Below are 22,075 nucleotides of genomic sequence, written 5' to 3' on the forward strand. Positions count from 1 at the left end.
GGCAGAAGAACAGGTTTAAAACCATGAATTCTCCCGATTCTGCTAGACAAGAATCTGCCCTCATCCATAATTCTGATCCTTTCCCAAAATTACATACTCTATATAATAATTTTATACACATACCCACATTTGCATCAAGAGACTGTTATTATAGAGTGTCATTACAGTTTTTGCAAGATTTTAAAAGTAGGCAACCAGTCTGTATGACATGAGGGTCTTTATTTGGGGGAAGCAATTTAGCAAGTGTAAATTGGCAGTTGGGCTGATGGAAAACCAGACTGATCCACCTGAGCATTTTTCACACAGGAAATAGCTGTGGGTGGAGAAGACAAACCTTTTATCTTTAAAACATTAATAATAAACCCCCACAAATTTAAACATGATGTTTTAAGAAGTAGCCAAGTGAGAGGAATCTTTGAGGCAGTTTTAATAACTGTTCAGGGAAACCTACTTTTACATTGCAAGCCTGGGTGGTGTTAACCCAGCCATTGCCTATAGGTGATCCTACAAATCATGCTGGTTTCATGGCCACAGCAGCTCCTCCACACCACCTATAATCCACCTCCCCCAGATATGCCCTCTATTCCACATTGCACCAGCCAAGTATTTATCCAAGACACCAAGCCCAGTGTCAGAGAAACCTCAAGCCAAAATTTCCCCAACCTGTCCACCACAAGGCAAGTCCCACCCTTTTCCTTGCTGCTGTCTTGAAACAGAGCAAAACCCCAAACCAACCCAGGCAATCCAGGCTGCTCTTGGAGCTGTTCTTTATTTTACAACTCGGAAAATAAAAATGACGTTTTCTTCTTACAGTAATGCCATTTCAGAATTTTGTTTTTTGCAGGTTGGATTTAGAAGACATTTCCTACCACAGGAGCTGCAGAGCAGGAACTGATGATGGGCAGGAAGGAGCACACCTTGTTTTGAACCACTCAGAGAATGAGCTGTGGATCCCTGTTTGCTGGCCTGTTTGTGGAACCTCTGTCTGGTAGCAGTGGTTTTGGGAAACACCCACCCATACCTTTAAGGCAGTCCTAACATGGGTTTGCTCATGGTCCTAATATGGGGGCTGGGGGTCATGAAGTGCTACTCCACTTGAGAGATTGGTGAAGACCCCAGCAAGCCCCACTCTTCCACCTTGGAAGGGTCTTGGGTGAGAGGCAGAGACAGCTGTCTCATCTTCCAGACCCACCAATCTCTCTCTGTTGGCCACAGAGGACATGCCAAGGGCCAGTTTAGTTCCAGATCACAGAATACGAGGAGGGGCCGGCACAGGTTGCCCAGAGAGGCTGCAGATGCCCCACCCCTGGAAGTGTTCAAGGCCAGGTTGGACAGGGCTTGGAGCAACCTGGTCTAGTGGAAGGTGTCCCTGCCCATGGCAGGGGGCTGGAACTGGAGGCTGGTCTTTAAAGTCCCTTCCAACCCACACCGTGAGGGGGTCCATGATTCTGTGAATACTTGATATTGAAAACCCATTAAGCAAAAACTTCTCACCACACCCTACCCAAGACCTTGCTGCCTTTAGAGACAACTCAGACCTTCTCCTCTCCCAGTCAAGAGGACACAACCACGCAATAAAACGCCACACTTTTTTTACTTTTTTTTTTTTTCTTTAACAGAGATTTTTTTTTTTTGCCTTTTTAATTTCACCTTGGTGCATGATTTCTGACAGCGCTGTCAGCATCTCCTGCCGGGTCAGCCATCTCCAGACCCTGGTACATTCAGTGTCAGACCAGACGGCAGCGACCCGCCAGAGCTCTGAGCCTCACAGTCACTCGCACGTCTCTACAGGGTTGTCGCTTACATCGTTTGTGAACAGCAGCACAAAGGACACAACGCATGAAAACGAGAGTGGGGATGAGGTGAGGGCCAGCTGAAGGCTTGGCCCCAAGGAGAACTTGCCCCAGGTTCCCACAGGTCTGGCAGGGGTGAAGCCGAGCACGGGGTGGGAAAGGGAGGGCTGTCCCTCCTTTCTGCTTCCCCTGAGGGGTGGGGACTCTGGCTGCAGTGTTTCCCAGTGCCAGGACACCAGCTCACATCGGCCTAGCACCCAGATTTGAGGAAATGGGATGGGGTGGTTGGTGGAGGCAGGCTGGGCCCTGCTGGGGAAGGAGAAGGTGATGTGGAGAAGCACGTCTGAGCCCCAATGGGCTGGGATGTCCACCAGCTCCAGCACGTCCACCCCACACTGACATGTCCAGCATGGGGACAGGACCTGGCCACCACGCTGCCCCCATCAATCTCCTGGCAAAAAGCAGGTTTCTGGACCCAGCTCTGCTCTGTGTTTCAACTGCACCTCAAAACCAGTGGGGCAACCTGAGAACACCAAAAATAACTAACCCCAAAACCCAAACCTGTTGCCTGGAATGAACTGATGTTCCTTCCCTGCCACTGGGCTTTTGCAACCTAAACATAACGTTTATAAAAAGTAAAATTATTTCCTCTTATAACTTAAGTGCATTGAGTATTTCCTTAAATATGGTTCACACTGAAAATAAAGTTACTTTTGCTGTACAGTAAATTTCTGATAGACTTAGAAATAAACTTTCTGTTGATACAATCTGGCAGGTGTGGCTGTGCAGTGCAGCACTCCCAGCTACACGGCTCTGCACACACACACGTGTGCCCACACACACACGCATCCACACACACAGCCCCGTCCTCGGGGACAGGGACAATGTTAGGGGTTTCTAGCTTTCTATATTCGCATGGGAACATCTATCTTAAAAGTCCCTACATTTAAGCAGCGGGCACTCAAACTGGTTGAGGGAACAGAGGGGGGAAAAAAAACCCAAACCCTGCAGCGACATTTTCCCCTTGTGTTTCTCCAAAGCGTTGTCAGCTTTTCAAATTTCCAAGCCCAGCTGATGCTGCAGGCTTTCCCCATGAAGGTCGGCAGTTTGCTCTTTCCAAAGGTGGGATACAGTGCTGGGATGCTCCTACAGGAGAATCCCCCTCCCCCTGCCGAAATGAGAAAATTTGTGTCCCTGTCTGAAATTTGAAAATCCACCAGCCAGCTGCAAAAGCCACTCCTGTCCCTAATCCTAGGCTCCTAAGAGAAACATGAAACTAAGCAACCCATAACTTAACTCGCTCCTTGGGAATCCCAAGCTACAACATTATTCGACGGCATCATCCCAGCAGTGTTGTTCCCCTCCCTCCCGACCCCACAGGGGAGCTCTGCGGCCCCTCCCAGGGGGACCACGCTGCGCTCAGGAGGTGAAGTAGGAGTTCTGCATGGAGTACAGGTGGTCGATGGGGTTTCCCACTCGTGCCTGGAGTGGCCCTGTGTCTGCCGTGCCAAGGAAGCAGTCCCCCAGGTTGCTCAGTGAGGTATCGTCGCTGTCCAGGTCGTGGAAGAGGGGCTCGGCACCTTGGGAAGCAAGGGAGGGACAGAAGGGGTTCAGAGCCTGCTTCTTCCTTTAGCACTTTGACAGTGCCTGGTACCCCCAGCTTTTGTAGTGATGCCTTAGGATTTTAGCTTTCGTGCTTTTCAAATCATGTACTGTTTTAGTGTATAACTCTGAACTCCATATAAATTGTTAGTTAACTGTCTTCACATTTTGGTCAGACGAAAAAATCCCTCTAGGCCTGAAACTCAAGGACACCTCATTGTCTCAGGCCCCGAAAAGTATAAACAAAAGTGAGTTGCAGGGGAGCAAACTGGGGGTATATGACTTCATTACCTGAAGCTGTAATTGGAGGATTAACCCCTGATATATAAATGGACCAAACTTACAAGTGTCTGAAAAACTTGTGACCATCATCCATTTCGTCCTTTCACCTGAAGGCCCTTCATTAAATATATCCACTTTTACCCTTTTATCTTTGTCTGGCCTCTGTTTTTAGCCTGAACAAGGCATCAGTAGCATAAGGTATTTAGGGGTGAGGAGACCCCACTACAACCCAGCATCTCTTTGAAGGGAAGAAGGTGGCAGAGACCATCCGCAGAGCCCTACCGTAGGGGTGCATGTGGTCTCCGGGCATCTGGGGCGGGGTGAGCCCTTGCCGGAAGGGGTCGGAGCCGTAGACACCCTGCTCCATGCCCAGCAGCTGCTGCGGCGGGGGCAGCGCCGTGTAGGGGTTCAGCATCCCCTCCAGCCCCGCGCCACCGCCACCGCCGTTCGTCTGGCCTGCAAGATAACATCAAGATTAGATCAAGCAGTCAGGCTGCTGCTTTTTGGCTGGGGAGAAGCCTGGAGAGAGCAGGGAAATGGGGAAACCCAAATTGTGATGGGGGTACCTGAGCTCAGGCGCTGTGTGTTTTGCTGGTCCTGCTGCTGCTGCTGCTGCCTCCTGGCAAGCTTCTTCATCTGGGAGAGAAGAAAGGGAAAAAAACAGAATGAAATCATCCCCCTGCCAAAGCCAGGAGCGAGGGAGCCCCAGCAGTGGATGCCGGCACCCCTTGTACCCACCTTTGCTCTCTGGTTCTGGAACCAGACCTGCACCACACGGACGCTCAACCCTGTCTCTGCTGCCAGCGTCTCCCGCACCTGGGACACAAGAGTGACAGCAGCGTCTCTCAGCCCACTCAGCTGTTCAGGGGGACTTTAGGAAGGGTCAGATCAGCCAGGGCAAGTCCATGCTCAGCACCCAGGACATCCCCCTGAATGCAGCTGGGCATGGGCCCCTCTTCCCATACCTTCCTGCAGGGCTTGGAGGAGACCTCAAATGACGCCTTGAACGCCCTCCGCTGCTGCGTGGTCAGGATGGTCCGTGGCCTCTTGGGCCGTTTGTGATCCTTCCCGTCCTCAGCACCCTTCCCCGAGGCCTGGCCCAACTTGCAGATGCTGTCCTCATCATCACTTTTGCCTAAGGATGAAAAAAAAGCAGGTCCTTTACAGACAACAGGCAGACACACCACCTCCCTCATGGTGAGATTATTATTTGAGAGATTTAAAACAAGCTGGTGTTGGTGGGGATCTTGTTCTGAGTATGTGTGAGAGAAAAGCTGAGGTTTGGGAGTGGCTGCCCCATGGCAGCTCAGAGACTGGGGGAGGGCTACTGCCACTTGAAGTCTGTGACTGCTCAGCCAGCAGATGTGCTTTTGGGTTCTTCTTTTCCCCAACAGCCTGAGCAGCTGCCACGTGAAACCCTGAGACAGCTGATGTTCCCTCCACCACAGCCAGATCTCTGCCTGCTTCACAGGAATTTCCAGCCAGGCCACAGCTAGGGGCACATCTGGACAGAGGCACAGAGGTCACATCCACGTGAGGGGCCAGCAGTTGTCAAGGACAGCCACACCCCTGGGGCTGTCCCAGGTGGAGACAGAGATTGGGGCCCTCCACCTAGCCAGACCAGATGCTAAGAGAGGGCAACATGTTAGCCAAGAACACCTCACAAACACCTCCTGATCTGCTCTGCCATGGAGGACATCTCCCTTTAGAGCACAGACTTTTATTCATACATATAAGGGGCACCTTTCTGCCTGTTATTTCCTTCTTTCTGTGGAGTTTTAAATCTCCCTGAGCAGAAACTCAGGATCTTTTAGCCTTCACCCCTTAGGTACTCACTGAGATGTGCTGCTCCCCTGCATTCCCAGGCACTGGGGTGTATCTGCCTGCTGCTCTCCACCACTCAGGACATGGAGCCTTTGGGCAGGAACTGCTCCAGGAAAGTGGACAATACCTGTTCCCAGCTTTTCTCATTTACTGCATCTCCACTGCTGATGACCTTGCTAGCTCAGCCTGTGTGGGAAGGGCTGTGATGCAGGTTTGACAGCACCTTCCCTCTGGCTGGCTATAAATCACTTACAGCCTTTTCCAGAAAGTTCCTGCACTGTTCATCTGTGAATCGGCAATGGAGCCGAGGTGCTGGTTTCATATGGATGTGGGCTCTGCAAGGCTGGGCTTGGCCCAAATCCATCCAGGGCTGCCGTGGCTCTGGGAGATGAGGATGCACCAGAGAGTGTGAGCCTGGCTCAGGGTAATTCATGGTGAAAAGGGGCCAGGTCAAACCCCGTGGCAAGAGCTAATCATGGATCACACACCTCAGGAAAGTTTCAATCCAATGCCAGCCTAGGTGGGAATGAGGAAAGATGGGAGCAAATCTCCAGGGTGAGGGGAGGCAAAGATCCCAGTGGAGCAGCAAGAATGCTCTCAGGCACCAGTTACCTCTCCTCTCCACACTGCTGGCCTCTCTGCTGGGTTCCAGCCAGTACAGAGACCTTCCCTGTTCATGGGCTGGGAGGGAAGGGACAGGGACAGCTCTTCCTGCTGGCAGTCCCCTGGGAATCAGAGCCTTGCTGCTGCTCGAGCTCCCTTCTTATTCACAGCACATCCATGACATTCTCACACAAACAGGAAAGGCCAACTGCTGTTTCCTTGCATGTCCCAGCCCAAGGGATGCCACACTGAGTAGATGTAAGAACCCCAGCAAGGGGAGGCCCAAGCTGTGGGGCCTCTGATGGCTGATGGGGCTGAGCAGTGGCTGCTGCTGCTGCCTCCTTCTCAGTGCCAGGCCTCTGCTCTGCCAAGCTGCTGCCTTTCCTGAATGCTGAAGGAGTTTAATTTTGATGGAAAGGTAGAGACTTTTACAAGTCATGGGAGAAAGGATGTCAACTGGTGCCTGAACACGTTTGCATGAGGTCAACACCCCACTCCCCTCCAGTCCAGGAGGGGCAGAGCCCAGCACGGCAGAGCCTCAGGCTCATGGGCTCCATCAAGTCCCTGATGCTCAAAACCCACTCCAAGGGGGAAAACCCGCTCAGAGCAGCCTCTCCAATCCCTCCCCCCGCCAACACCTGCTCCCCAAATCCCTTCCAGTGTCAAAGGAAAAGAAGGAAAAGTGAAGCCGGATTTGGCGGGGTATTACTTTTAATTAACTCTCCCTTTCAAGCCTTTCCCCACTGAGGACGGGGGGAGAAATTAATGAGTGTCTGGGGCTGCCCCTGACGTCACCTGGGAAGGGGCCGGGGCGATGGATATTGTGCGCCGTGCCCTCGGTCCGACCTGCCGAGCCCACATCCCGCCGCCGGGGCCAGGACATTCCTCGCTCAGGAGGATTTAGGGAGAGGAGAAACGTTAGGACGCTTTTAATTGGAAAGCAGGGTCCTCTTTCAGAGGGGCTTGTTTACTTAGGCTGGGCGGCGTAGGCTCGGGGGAGGCAGTAATTGAAGCGAGGGTTTGGGAGATTACAGACAACATATGGCTCGCTTTTTATCTGCGCTTTCTCATAAAGTGGCCCTCGGTGTGCGGCGGCCGGAGGGAGGGAGGGAGGGAGGGAGAGAGAGAGGCTGGGGGGCTTCAAAGCAACCGGGGGGGACCGGGGAAGAGGCTGGAGGAGCTCATCACATGCTGCTGGTGAAGGGCATCCGGGAGTGGTGCCGCAGAGGGGACACCGCTCTGCACCTCCGGGCACGGCAGTGGGGCTGGGGGGATGCAGCACCAGGGGGAGAAGCCACCACATGCTGAGCATCCACGGGGGACGTGGGATGTGTACCTGGGCTGGTCCCCGCTGTGTCACTGTCCCCAGAGCCGTGCAACGTCCCAAGACAAACCTGGTGGCCACCAAAAGCAGACAGGGATGGTGGTTGGGCCAAGCTATGGGGTCTGTGGGGGAGATGGGGAGGGCCAGGACCCCCCAGTCAGGGGCTGCCAGGCCATGTCAGGGGCTTTGGGTTAGGTTTCTGACCAGCCAAGGGGTTGCCTTGCCCTTTTGACTCCTGCTCTGGCCCTTCACATCCCTCAGGTCTCAGCTGGAGTTTCCACCAAAATAAGTCTTTTCCCTGGAGGTTTTTGCTAAGCTGATGCTCTTGGTTTGGCCGGGGCTGCTGGCAGCGGGGCTGGACCACAGGCTGATGAGTGGCTGGGGAGGAAAAGCTCCCCAACCTTTCCCCAGCTGCCCTTTTCCCCCACTAGGAACAGACCCAAACCATTGTGGCTGATTTGCTTTCTCTTCTGCATGACATCTCCTCATTGGTTCCTATTTTAACTGAAAAGGGTTTGTATATCCCAGAGGAAAAAATAGTAATTCTTCGATCAGTTAAGGACTTTCCCAGGGCTAAGGGAAGAGGCGGTGTGCAGGATCCTCCTGCACTCCTGCCCCTCCAGCTCCTCCAGGGCTGCACCATCACTCATCAGCTCCCCCCAGCCACCTCCTCCCAGGGACTCACTCTTATTTTTTAACATCACCACCATTAATTGCAAGGAGGACTTTTCTGTCCTGGTCAAGCAGGGTTGCAGAGCTCACACAGAACCCACACAAGCAGTGATGCAAGACAGATGGACTTTCACTGCAGAGGAGCACGATGTTAAAGAGAAATACAGGCTTTGGGCAAATTTTTGTTCCATATCTATTAAGACCATCCCCATCCCTTCACAAATCTTCTCCCAGCTGCAGCACTCCAGTGATAGAGAGCACCAGATTTTGCCATGTCCATGCTTCACACCTTAACAACACACCCCTAAGCCTGATTTCTACTTTTTTAAAAATCCAGTGCTTTGCTCCAGCAGGGAAGAGACAGCCCCACTTGGCCCCCCACAGTTGCTGGCAGCCCTTTCCAGAGCAGGGAATTTCAAAGGTAAATCCTTTCCCTCCACAAAGCAGACTTTTCCCCAGTGAGGGATTTTAAGGGGAACTGAGAGTCTGGTGAGGAGCAGGGCTCTGTGGGGATGGTGTTATCACAAGGATTTCGGCTAGCAGATCATCAGATCATTTCCACCCTCTCAGTTCCCAGTGCTCGGCTTTCTTACTAACTTTGTCTTCCTGGGAAACATTTGGGTTTAATCTGCACTGACTGCAGATACATATTTTAATGCTGGTCTGATGCTCTGGGCAACCTAACCTGGCTGTGACACCCTGGCTGGAGCAGGATGCCAGCCCCCTGCCCACTTCCAGCCACGGAGCCACCTCTTCTGCAGCCCCCCTCGGCTCTGCAGTGTCCCCACAGTGTCCCCAGGATGGGTCAGCAGGCTGGTTCTGGCCATCAACTGCCTTGGAAGTTGCTGGGGACAAAAGGTTTGCAGACTCCCTGTTGCCAGTTGATGTTTCACCTCCGTGCCTCAGTTTCCCCTTATTATTAAAAGGGATGACTACAGCAGAAGGAGCTCACTTGTTGTTCTCAATCTTTCCAGAGTCTCAGGCAGGGACAACGAGGCACAGGGGAGGGACAAGGGTACAGCCAGGGGTAGTCAGTGGCCAGCTCTCCCTTCCCACATCCACGGAAGCTGCACATTCCATGGGCAGTGTGCTGGTGCTCTGCATAGGCCAGGAGCACAAACCACACAGAAATGAGCCTTATGAGGTGGGATGGTCCGCAGAGCACCCTCCAGCCCTGCAGCTGACCTCCCTGCTCTGACCTCATCCCTGAGGTAGTAGAGCCCAGCTGGAGGATCCAATGGTGCTCACAGAGCACATCCCCTCAGACCAAAGGACAGGAGCTCAGAGCAACGAGCCCAAACCTCACCTCCAGACCCCCCGGGGGCCTCGGAGCGGGACCAGCCAGGGAGACGCCGGGCGCCCCTTACCAGAATCCGACAGAGCCGGGCTCACCAAGCTCAGCAGCTCCCGCTCCTTCTCGTAGTCGCCCTTACAGAGGAGCTGCCCCTCCTTCAGCACGAACTCGTCGCCCTTCTGCAGGCGCCGCTCGCAGACGCAGCAGCAGAAGCAGTGCAGGTGGTAGACGCTCTTCTGGGCGCGCATCACCAGCTCGCTGGGCGCCACGGCCTCCAGGCAGCCCGCGCACTTCACGGCAAACAGCCTGCAGGACAAGCAAGGGGACAGCCCTGTGACACCCCGTGGGGGCTGGGACAAGGGGTGATGGCCATCACCACGCTGTGTCACCCCCTTGGTGTGTGGGTCAGGTCGAGGGGCTGGGGGACAACGGTGCTGGTGGCCCATGGTGACAGGGGACTGCACACTCAGTGCCAGTGGGAGAATGGTGGGTTTGGGTCAGCTTTAGCAGTTTTGGGGCTTACCAGGTGCTTACCATGAATGGGGTCAAGTGATGAAGACCCCGACATCCAGATACTCCAGGTGATAAAATAAGGTATCAAACCCAACAGCCCAATATCACCACCACAAGACAGCACCATTTCTACACAGGTTTTATCACATCACCTTCCTCCAGCTTATGCCTAGACCCAAGGAGATGCTGGAGATCGTAGTGGGGTCAGGGAGCTCATCTGTGCCTCTCCACAAGCACCCACAGAGTGCATCCCCACCCTCCCTCACCCAGAAACCACCAAATCCTTCTTGCCTGGGTCACCCCATCCCCACTTGCAAACACTTCAGGAATGTCTAATGTATCATAAAAATCTCCAAGACAGCAAATTTGGGGTTAAGGCCAGTGCCAGACTGAAGACTTTACGTGTCAAAAGGAAAAGGAAAAGCTCAGCTTGTTCCTTGACATTGATGTGACAGCATTTGAGGCATCCCTAATTAAACCGTTCCCAGGTTTCCAGACTCTGGCTTTACACTTAAAAGCTAATAATAACAACAACAGCAATAACACTTTAGGTTGGAACAGAGCTTTTCCTTCTCTGAGTTTAAATGTCCTTACTGAGAATGATCCATGATTTACAGCTGGGGAAAACTCAGGTGAGAAGAGTGGGGGTGGCAGCATCAGTGTTGGCTTCAGAAGACTTGGAGGGGCCTGGAATTAACCTTAGGGCCAGATATTTTCAGTAAATGAGATGACCAACAAAGATGTCTGAAGGTATCAAGCCAGAACCTCTTTGCCACATCCAGATATTTGAGTTCTTGGCTTGGACATTATACAGAAAAAACCCCCACTGTTTACTCAGCCTTGTCCGAAATATCTGTGGGAACTGGACATTATTATTCCCCTGTCTTGGTGACTTTGGCCCAGAAAGAGAAGTCAAAAGTCAGCACACATCCTGCAGAGGTTACCTCCGAGCTTTCAGTCCCATCTTTTTTTTTTTTTTGGTTGTTACAAAAACCCACATAGGAAATGTGCTGAATCAGCCCCGTTCTGACAAGCAGAGGACCAGATATATGCAAAACCCTCACAGGAAAACCATCAGAAAATGGGGATCTTTTGCAAAAGTGCCTGCTCCCTCCCAGGTTTTCTCCAAACAGTGCTGGCAAGCATGAGGGTCTGGTTCAACACTCTCCCCATGCCAGCCAAATCCTGGGCACGCTCAGCAAAAGGTGGCATCACCAAAGAAGTAGGAAAGGGGTGTTTTAAAGCTTTTATAAAGCACTATTGTCATCACAGAGAGTGGGAAATCATCAAATAAAATGTAGAGGTTAGGGAGTTTATAATTCCACGTATTGCCATTAGTAACTTTTATTTTTCTATGTTCAGCTTTAATTCCCCAAGTTTACCTACAGCTGCCTGTCCCTAAGATGTATTCCCAACATCCCTGTGACTGCCCTGGGAAGAGAGGGATGTGTATTCCCTTGCAAGCAATCCCTTCTGAAGGGTCATTTTTCTCTTGTTCCAGCTCAAACACACACTGGCTTGTGTTAATATTTCTGTAGTCGCTTAATCTTTAATTATGTCTCTTTTATGTCAAAGGGGAGGCTATTTGTATTCATCTGGCAACACATTCTCATCCTGTTTAAATGATGTTTAAGCCCTACCTGTTGGGATTACCAACTGCTCTCAGTAATAAAATATTGATAAGATATTACATTACTGCCATCTAATCTCCAGGAATAAATGTGCCCAAAATTTGTTTCTGAGGCACTTATTAGAGAGCCACAAACCTTTGCCAACCAGGCACAAGCAGCACCAACCCAGCAGTGGATGTTTCCAAGCCCAGAGTGTGTTGCACAGCAGGAAGGTGTGAGATTTAGGTAAACAACTGCCTGATATCAGACACTTAAAGCCATCCTTAGGTTGCTGAATAAATGACTTTATTTCCAAAGCAGCTCCCACTGAGGGATGGTGTTCAGTCCAGGTGTCTTTCCCTGCCCGGAGCATGACTCCCCCACCCCTGGGCAATGTGAGCTGCAGAGAAATCCCCATAAAACCTCTTCCACAGCATGAGACCATAAAGAGCTGCTCATAAACACACTGAGACCTCAGGCACTAAAAGGTGACAGGCAGAAAAAACACAATCTGCCACAGGTAGAAATGGAGGGAGAGCAAAGGGTCCTGTTGGTGTCCCAACTCCCTTGAGACCCAGACTGTATCAGCTGCTCTACAGGGACTGGGGAGTAACAGCTTGCATGGACAACCCCTCATACAGATAATCCCATACGTGGATAACCTCACACACAGATGCTGCCCTTTGGGGATAACCAATTTTTGGGGGTTTTTCCCAAAAAATTTTTGGGTTTGTTTTTTTCTCCAAAAATTTTTAGGGAAAATTTTCTTGCAGCACCAGCTCTAACAATTAATTTAACATCTTAGCCTGAGTGAGACACAGCAGTCTGGACCCAGAGAGGTTTTCCTCCATCTCCAGGACCTTCAGCTCCAGGCTCAGCTCTCTCCTGCTTCACTTACAGTGTCTTAGGGATGCTTTAGTTCTCAGTAGGGGTTTTTTCCCTCACCATAACCTGGGGTTCCAAAGCTAACTCAGGCCTGACTGTGGCACTGGGTTTGTTTAGCCAGGTGGGAAGCTGGCCAGGCCACCAGACAGGGAGATCTGCTCAGCATTGGGACACTTAGTGGAGAACCAGGCTGCCACCAGCAGCTCAGTAAACACCTCATTGAGGCACTGACAGTGAGTATGGGTAAATAAAACCAACACACTCAACTTAGGAGGAACTGGAACAAAAAGATAGTGATGTAAGCAATTTTCATCACCATACACAGCCTTTTGTGTCTGATCTTAAAAGTATTGCTGTTCTTGTTTTGATTAATTTGCTGCCTTTAAAAAAAGTATTATTTTAAGTCTCTTTTAAAATGACAACCTGCGGTTTTGAAGCCAAAAAAGGGGGTGGTGGTGGCTTTCAAGAAAATCCTGAAGCAAAATATTTGGGTATTTCCCAAAGTGCAACATTTCTGGTGGCATTAGGGATACCCCTCACGCTGCAGTCCCACTTTTCCATGCCATTATTTTCCCCAGCAGAGTATCCCAGACCTCTCCTTTGGGGTTTCCCATCCACGCAGCACCACCTGAACCTAAGAACGTGGACACACGGCCAAAGCCACCTCTGGGATGCTGCATCCCGTGTCCCTTCCCGATGGCCGGGGTGCAGGGCGGGCAGCCCCGGGTGCTCAGCAGAGCCATCAGCGCCTCTCGTCCCCTTTCTCCGGAGGTGACAGGCTGAAAGGGGCCGTGATTGACGGGCGCTTCCCGGCTGCTGTCTGTCTGTCTGCGTGCGCCGCATACAAAGGCGGCCCCGCCGAGCCTCCCGGGGCGGGGACACCGATATTAAATCGTGACGGACAAATCTCAATCGCCGCGCCGAGCTCCGGGCTCGGGCGGCGGGGAAGGCGAGGCAGCTCTGCTTCCCTCCCTGCCTGCACCAGGAATGTGGCGAGAGGGGCAGGGGCAGCCCCTGAGCGACCCCAGGCCGGCACCATCCGCAGGGATGTGCCGGGTTTTCCAGTGCAGAGACCTGCCCAGCTCACCCCGCGATGTTCTCATCACGGCTCAGGAGGAGCCCGAGCAGACCCTGACCAACCCGTCAGGAGGTGCTGGGAGCTCCGGCCCGGCCACTCGGAGCCATCTCCAAATGATGAATCCCACCAAGGCCATGACCCTGGCGTGGGGACGAGCCAAGGGCCACGCACAGCCCAAGGGGGCGGGAGGAGGCTGGCGGTGAGTGCCAGCAGTGAGAGCCACAGGGAGTGAGGGCACCGGATTGAGTTGTCTTGGCACCTGGTCATCTTCTCACTCACTGCCACTCGCTGCAAGGGGGGACACCAGCACCAGGTCCTTGAGAGGCTGGCAGTGGAAAAATGCCACTTGCTGTCAACCCCTGAGCCGTGGCTTGGGAATGAGCCACTGCCCTGCTGCTGCTGCTGGGCTCACGTCACCCTGTCCCTGCTCGGGCCTCATGCAGCCAAAGGAGGAGGCAGAGGGCATGGAGCAGGGCCAGGCAGGAAGGGGAATGGTGACAGTGAGGGTATCCCCCAGCTGCAGCCATGGGGCACCACATGGATCCTGGCCCTGGCAGGAGGGATGCTGAGCCCATGGCAGGAAAGAGCTGAGTCCATCCCAGCGCTGTGGAGAGCAGGCTGGCACACCCTGGGGATGGGGAGCACAACCCAGAGGGCAACTCTGTGCCAATGATCCCGGGCACCTCCAAACCCACACTGTGTCTCCAGGCTCCCAAGTTGGTGGAGGAAAGCACCCACGGCCACCCTCACTTCCCTCCTCGTGCACCCCAAGCCCTCAGGGAGCTCTCCAGTGGGACAGAGGAGGGATGTTTTCCCCGGGGCTCTTCTCTTGACCCTTCCCCGTCTCCCAGCTCCCTCCCCCCCGACCCCCGAGGCAGACAAGTGTTCGCTTTACTGCCTGGCAACGGGGCCGGGGCTAAGCTTGCTAAAATATGAGTGTTTTTTGGCTGGAGTACCAGAAGGCTGCAGTCCTACAGAGAGAAAAAAATTGAGCACTCCATGCCATGGCTCCAGAAAGGGGGAGAATTAGGTTTCACACCGAGCAGGCTGGACCATGGCATTCTTTAGTTAATGCTTAACAAACGCCCAAACAAAAGCAGCCAACTTCGCTGCATGTTTGTAAAATGTATTCTCAGCAGATTCAGGTTTATTGGAGAATTCGCTCGCTCTGCAGCAAGTGGCGTTTTCCTTTTTTTTTTTTACTCCTTTAATTTCCCTTCTCCTCCCTCCCCCCCTCAGCTCAAGCCCTTCTCATTCCTGCTGCCTGAATGCATCTTCCAACACTTTGAGGGGACATGGCAACCGGGCTGAAATGGGCTTTTTTCACCCCAGGGGCTGATGTGAGCTCGCCTCCGTGGCCCTGGGGTGCAAGTTCTCCCTGGGATTCAGCTGAGCTGCTGCTGCAAACAGGGAACAGGGAGTCCAAAAAGCCAAGATTTGGCCTCTAGCAGATTCACCCCTGAGCACTTTGCTGGTGCCTGTATGCTCTGAGAGGCCAGGAGAGCAAGGAAAAGAGGTGAAGCATGAGACTCCTATTTTTGCTCCTTCTTCACCTAACCGAGTTCTCTCAGGGTCCTAACCCAGTGGTTCTATCCCATTCAGCATCCCACTGTGCCATGCATTCTTGGAGAGCCCATCATGACAGAGAATGCCAAAAATCACAGCTTGCTCTCCAAGGCAGAGCCAGTACTGGGGATGGCCAAGGTGTGGAGGAGGGGGCAGCCCCATCCAGGGACCCAGAGGCTTTGAAGAGGTTAAATTACAGGGTCCATGCATGGGTGTTCTGCAGGAGCACCCCTGAAGGAGCTCTTGCTCTGATGCAGGTACCTGAGCAGGTCCCATGTTCCCCCCCAGGGCCTGGTCCCAGGGCAGAGGACACCGGTGACGAGGGACACACTGGGGAGCTGGTGGCAGAGAGGAAAGAGAGGCAGCAGAGGAGAGGGGCTTGATGCTGGGCTGTCCAACGCTCCTTCTGCTACATGGGAACCATCCAAGCTTTCCCAGGAAAGGGCACCTTCGCCCCTGACTCCTGGAAGGGGTCCAAAAGTGGTCACTTAACACCTCCCGGACCCTCCAGGGACCACAGCGTGACACGCAGGGGCGCTGCTACAATGATGGGGTTAAGTAAACAGACAAATGAAGCCTTCCCAGTGAGCAACCACTGCCAAAACACACCAGCAACCCTTGAGCCTTCCCTGCGTCCAAGGAAAAGGTCAAGTAAGTGCAGATCTTCCAAGACTGTTTTGTGCTGCTCCATTTCTAATCGAGGACACACTAATAAGACTTTCACCAACAAGGTCCTGCAGCAGCTGATGGCTCTGTCTCCCCTCCAGGAGCCTGATAAAAATCCTCTGCCTGATTGCAGGAATGGCCAGAAATGATCTATTAGGCAAGGCCAGAAGGCCAAGACCAAAATGCTGATTTTCCTCCCCATTTCCCTAAAGGCCCCTTCTTTTTTAGTCCCCCCACCCTCAATAACAGCTTGTAGCATCAGATAGGAAGTTTGTCCCATCCCAGCACCAATGAAGCACCAGGTTTTAGAGGCAGGAGGGACACAGGTAGGAGGGGAAGAGGCCCACACACCACGTCCAAGCCCAAATGCCATCCCAGGGAAGCCAACCCGAGGATCAATCCCACCCAGCCCACAGCCCAGCAGCTCTGAATCCAAGCGATGCATCTCCCACCAAGATGAATTTTGAGCAGCGACCCCCCCCCATCCCCCCCTCCATGCCCCCAAGAAAACAAGGATAATTGAAAAACCACAATATCACTAGTCAAATTTAATATTGAGAGTGAGTGAGCGGGAGCCAGAGGTCAGAATTAATTACACCCCACCATATTTCAGCACACTGCCGCAGCTCCGTGTCCTTTCCTTGGGGAGCAGTGCTTCCACAGAGAGGTCGACAGACATTATTAGAAAGGACTGATTTAAACGTACCCCCAGGAGCTTTTCAGCTTGTCTCTTCAGAGCCTTTGTTTGTACTGAGATTAATGGAGAGGCAAATGATGGAAAAGCAAAGTCACCAGGAGCAAGAGGATGTGCCATTGCTGCTGCCACCACCCCGATTTGGCTGGCTTTGTGAGCAGGGCAGGAATAACCAGGAGAGAAGGAAATTGTGTCACTGCTGCTTGTGTCACTCATTTTGTGGATAAAAATGTGAAGATCTCAAAAACTATTCTTTTTTGGTTTGTTTTCCAAGAAAAAGATATCCTGGCTGAAACCTCCTGCAGGCTGGCTTTCCTACCCCCTTGGGGATTTTACACACACGCTGGTTTTTTGACGTGCTGTACCACCGTGGGGGAAGGAGCTGTTTTCATTCTGCTCCAGATTAATGTACTCCTCTTGCAAGTCATTATATTTGTTTCTGATTTTTTTAAAAACCTCCTGTGATGGAAAATTAATGCAAACACAAACCAAAATTAAACCTTTCTATTTTCCATTCAGATTTTCAAAAGAAGAGTTAAAAAAACAAAAACAACAGCAACAGCAACAAAAAAACCCACAAAGAAAACCCCAACAAACACACCAAAGGAAAGGAAAGATAGAGCATTCAGATCAAATACAGAAATCTCATTCCTTGGGCACAGCCAATACTTTACTGGTTCCAGCCCTGAACAACCTGATCCACATCCAAGTGAGCTCTGCTCCAAGCAGAAGAAGGACGGAGAAGATTTCCAGTCTTTGCCATCCCCGACTCCCCTGTGACGCCATAAATTCACCTCCACTTGTACCAACAGGTTCAAAAAGGGATCAAGCAAATCCGGGGGACTGAGTTCAACACCTGCCTGGACCCACAAGTCCAACCTCACCTTTAGGACCCCCCAGTCCCTGACTGCCCAGGGCAGCGTGGGCTCCCCTGGCCTTGCCAGGCTTTCCTGGAGCATCACCACCAGTGCGGGTGCACAGGGTCCAACAGGGAGCCTCGCCTGCTCTGGAGTCTCCTAGGCTACAATCAAGGCTTGCCTTTTCCTTTATTAAACAGAAACCCCACGTTCCCCCCAAGGACTCTCGGAGCATCCAGGGATGGGGCTGCGGGAGCTGCGGTTTCCCAGGCGTTTAAAATTCACGGGGTGTTTGTGCCGACGTGCCGACGCGGCAAATTCTCATTAGGAGGCGGCCAATATCCTGTGGAGCTTCCCGGCGCTCCAGTGGCTATAAAAATCGCTCGGCTGTATAAAAGCTAAGCAGAGTAAACTCAGTCGGACACAGGGACCAGCTGCTTCGGAGCAGCTCGGCAAACAGAGATCGGCGGGAGCGCACCGGGCGCTGCCGGCAGGGAGATAGCGCTCTCCCGCCCCGCTTATTCCTTGCCTTATCTTTTATTTCCCTCACCCTCGCGCAGGGTTTTGAATAAAATATCATCTGCGTGTGTTGTCAAGTTGTTGGGATGGGGTTGAGGGTTTGTTTTTGTTGGGTGGTTTTTTTTTTTTTTTTTTTTTTTTTTTTTTTTTTTCTTTTTTTTTTTTCTTTTTTCCCTGAACAGCATTTCCACAATGGGAAGCAGCTGTTGCGGCTAACGGGCTGCTCCGGAGCAAAAGCTGCGCTCGCATCGAGATATCTCAGAAGAGGCATCCTTCATACATAGCTCCGTGCACTAGAGAGCACTATAACATGTGTTTCCATGAAGTTTTTTAACTACTCCTGCTGGAAATGCCAGAGGAATATGCTCTGGAATGAATGGAAACACTCATCTAAAAAGACCTTAAATTTAAGCCATCTTTTTTTCCCCCCACTCCTCACTCCGCTGAGCTCATGTTGCTGCTCTCTCCTAGTGTGCGCTCTCAGGATGGGGTTTCGGGAGAGACAAATGTTTGGGGTGTGTTTTCCAGCCTCGTGGCTCATGAGACAAGGATAACAGATGATGGTACATGGGGGGGATTTTGTGCCATCAGTGGTCTGGGGAGGCAGGGGCAGAGCCAGTGCAGCAGCTCATCCTCCATGATCCCTGCAAGAGACCTGCTCCCAAATGACACCTCACGTGTGGAAAACCAGAGCTCTGCCTTTCGTGGGCCTGAGCATCAGCTTCTGGGAGGTACAGAGCATCCTAGAGGGGCTCAGTCTTATACAATAAGAGGAATAAAACCTCAGGAATGACCATTAAGAGTTCGAAATTTCCTTGAGCTTCTCTAGAGTTTTTCCTCTTCACTCTCAGGAAGCTCACATTTTTAGCTAATGTTCTCTTGAAAATTCAGTAATACACCAATGCAAATCCAAACCTCTTTTTGATTTCTGTGTAGTGAATGCATTTCAAGGTGATTCCAGTAGCCACTAGGAAAGGCTCTGACTGATGCCAGTAAATGACAAGATGTCTCAGATCCTAACACCAGAGGGGTCAATATGCATCACAGGGGGAAGATAATCAAAAGGCTCCAAAATGGCCTAAAGATGCTCAGCACTTGAGCTGGTTAAGAGCTTCCCCATAAAATTATTTTCCTTTGTTCTACTTGCTCTATTTTATAGATATATATGTTTGTGTATATATATACATGCCTACATGTATGTGTGCACGAGGTATTTGTTTCTGAAAAACCTTTGCTTTACACAGATATTTTTAAATTCAGCCACAAGCCTAAGTTCAAGTCACACTGCAGGGCTGTGCCCAGGGATGCTGAGCCATCTGGCAAAGAGGGACTCGGGTGCTTTGCTCCATCCAGCCAAAGCCCTGGCTGAATGCCATCTCACCACTCCCTACCCAAATCATTTTTTGGAGCTTTTTGATCTAAAAACAGGATTTTTTTTTTTTTTTTCCTCTTAACCATTTGGATTTTCACACCAAGGAGTGCTGAGGCACCAGAATGTCCTTCCTGGCAGGAATTATTGATGCTCTTTCCCACACACCCCTCACATCCCACAATCATACAACCCTCCACAGCGTGTCCTCATCAGCAAGGCACCAGAGAAGGCTGAGCAGGGACATGGCAGTAAAGAGCAGAGACCCCTACAAGAGGAGACAAGGGTGCAGGGACACCCTTGTCCCCTGTGCCACCACGGGGTTTATGCCACAGTCATGGTTGCAGGGGTATAGGGACAGTGCCCAGCTTGCCAGGCTACCTGAGACAGGTCCCAGTGCTGTCAAGGCAGCAGGATGAGCTTTTGATGAATTAGATGGCAAAAGCAAACACGCTTTCTCTAGGAAACAGGTTCCTGCCACTCGTCTGCTCAGGGTTATCTCAGCATCAGGGGCAGCAGCCCTTCCCAGCAGCCTCCGGCAGCCGTGGAGGCAGGATATTACTTTGTTGCTTATTCATTTTATTGCTTCTCCTTTCTAAATATTTGCTTGGCAGGGGAAGGATTCCCTTTACACCGTATCTGTTTTTACAGGTCAATTGAATTTCTGGCGCTCTCGATCCCTCTTTCCCTCCAATTGCATTTGCAAAACAAATATTGATTGTACCAATTAGCTGCGAACCCCTCGCAGAAGATATCCCAACGCCTTCATTTGGGAGAAGGCTCTCCCAGCAAGAGGATGGGCCAGTGGGGTGGGAGTCCACTGCCAGAGTGGCAATGCCACAAATTCCACCCCTGGCAGCCAGAAATGTGTCCGTGTGGGAGCTTAGATCTGACCAACTGACAGGTTCTCGCTGAATCACATCCTTTAAATGAAAAAACATTAAAATAAAGGTTTTCCCTCAAAATGTCTTTAGGGTTTTCCTGTGCAGTGCTGGGCTTTTCTGAGCTGCCCCACCAAAAGCAGCAACAGGCACATCCAACTCCAGCACCCTGTCACAATGCATCACACCGATTTCACTGCTCCAGGTTTTATCTGTGACTTCCTTCAAAGGTTCTGTAAAAATCTGCAGCTGCCACAGGGAGAAAGGAAAGACACCTTGGTGGATAAAACAGCCTTAAAGACTTGCTGGGTTTTCCTCTGGTGAAGTCTGAACAGACGTAAAGAGAACAAATGAGATGACTGAACCCGTGGCGGTGCGAGACACGATGGGGATCCTCCACCCTCACACACAGACCCACCAGCCTTTGGTGACTCTCATCTTCTGCCAGCTGCCACTGGGACAGGGGCCCCAGCACCAGCTGGGATGGTGGTGCCAGCCCTGGTGTCACTCCAGCAGGAGCTGTGACACAGCCCCACGGCTCCCAGCCCAGCGGTGGCCACTTGCAAAGCATTTGGAGCACACTGTTAAATGTGTCCTGCCTGTGTCAAAAGTCACAGCCCAGGGCAAAGGCGCAGGGGGTGCAGGCAGTGAGGCAAGGGGGAGCTGATGGATGAGCCACAGAGGTGGGACATCCATCAGCCAGCCTTTCTGCAGGAAAGGGGATCATCCTGCTGCAGGAGAGATGCTGGGCACAGCCAGCCACTGGTCCATCCCAGTGAGGATTCTCAGGCTGCCAGGGATGCCCAGCCTCGAAAAAGCCTCTTTTCCCAGGCCTCATTCCCAAAACAATGCTGCAAATCCCAGAAAGCAGGGAAAGTTCACATCCCCTTCCACATCCCTCACAGCCCAGGGAAGGCAGATTGCCCAGCCAGCCCTGCAGTGCAGGACTCCCCCACAAAATGGGGATACTTTTTTCTCCAAATTTCTCTGAATCACAGCTGGGTGAGTTCAGGTTCCCACTGCAGCACTGGGGTGAAATGAGACAAGAACACAGAGCAGTGGCCCCCCCATAGCCAGGCCAGGGTGCAGGCCCTGGTACCCATAGGGGGTCAGGTCCCCCCAGCAAGCTGGGCTAAGGCCAGGACAGAGGACGTATAAGATGCTGACACACAAATATGAGCCAGTTCCATCTGATGACAGCATGCACACATCCAGCATCCTGGGGTGGAGGGTGGGAAGCAAATGCCTGGTTAGAGAAAGGAGGGACCAGCCACAAACCACTCACACTCCTCTGCAGCTTGGACAAGTATGAGGCTGTTTGGCTCTGTGTTTTGAGGCCAGGCCCATCTCTCCAGTTTAAAGCAGCTGAACTGAGCCCAAAGTCTCATTGAGTCAGCCTGCCTGGAGCTGGCTCTGCCACCAGGCTGTTTCATCCCAACATGAAGCCCATGTTCCCCTTTGTGGCTACAGGGAGCTCAGGGTGAGAGAAAGGAAGCAGCCCCCAGTGCTTCCAGCTCCCAGTATTTCACCTGAAATGGGTGACAGCAGGTGCTTGGAATTGGGTGAGAATCCCACCTTTTCACTTTTCCCCTGATACCACTTCCCATTTTAAACTGATCTCCCTGGGCTGCACCAGGAATGGGAGCCCTCAGGCTGGCAAGTCCCACGAGCTTGGAAACAAGATTTTTGCAAAGTCAAAAATCTTGGTATTCCCCCTTGATCCATGTCAAATGCCATGATGGGAAAAGCAAGGTCAGGAGCAGTAATTTGTTTTGCCAGCCTGTCTCCCAGACGCGCAGGGCAGAGGCAGCCTGGATCCCCCTCCCTCGTGTCCAGCAGCACAAGTGCCCCATTCCCTGCTGGTGGCATCCCTAGGAAGACGTCACCATGCCACCTCTCAGCCTTGCTGAACCCTCTAAAGGTCAGCACCAAAGGCATGTCCACCACATATGGTTATTAGTTCTCCATGGGTCCATCCATCCCTCCACTACAGCTGGGTGAACAATTCACAGCGCATAAATTTATCTAGCAGATCTCAGCCCA

The 22,075-nt window shown here is 52.0% G+C and overlaps 1 protein-coding gene across 1 annotated transcript in view; it reads right to left on the reverse strand.

The window, feature by feature from the left end:
* Positions 1-3,212: 3,212 nt before the first annotated feature.
* Positions 3,213-22,075, reverse strand: part of LMX1A (LIM homeobox transcription factor 1 alpha) — a gene marked incomplete at both ends in the record, with an annotated part of 40,870 nt that continues 22,007 nt past the window's right edge. Inside the window, 6 exons of the mRNA XM_083867899.1 lie at positions 3,213-3,373; positions 3,960-4,133; positions 4,244-4,313; positions 4,416-4,493; positions 4,643-4,812; positions 9,468-9,700. Coding sequence (XP_083724025.1) covers positions 3,213-3,373; positions 3,960-4,133; positions 4,244-4,313; positions 4,416-4,493; positions 4,643-4,812; positions 9,468-9,700 — 886 coding nt within the window. The remainder of the gene's footprint in view (positions 3,374-3,959; positions 4,134-4,243; positions 4,314-4,415; positions 4,494-4,642; positions 4,813-9,467; positions 9,701-22,075) is intronic.

This window comes from Zosterops lateralis (assembly GCF_965231275.1).
Source record: "Zosterops lateralis genome assembly, chromosome: 9".
NCBI classification, from domain to species: domain Eukaryota; kingdom Metazoa; phylum Chordata; class Aves; order Passeriformes; family Zosteropidae; genus Zosterops; species Zosterops lateralis.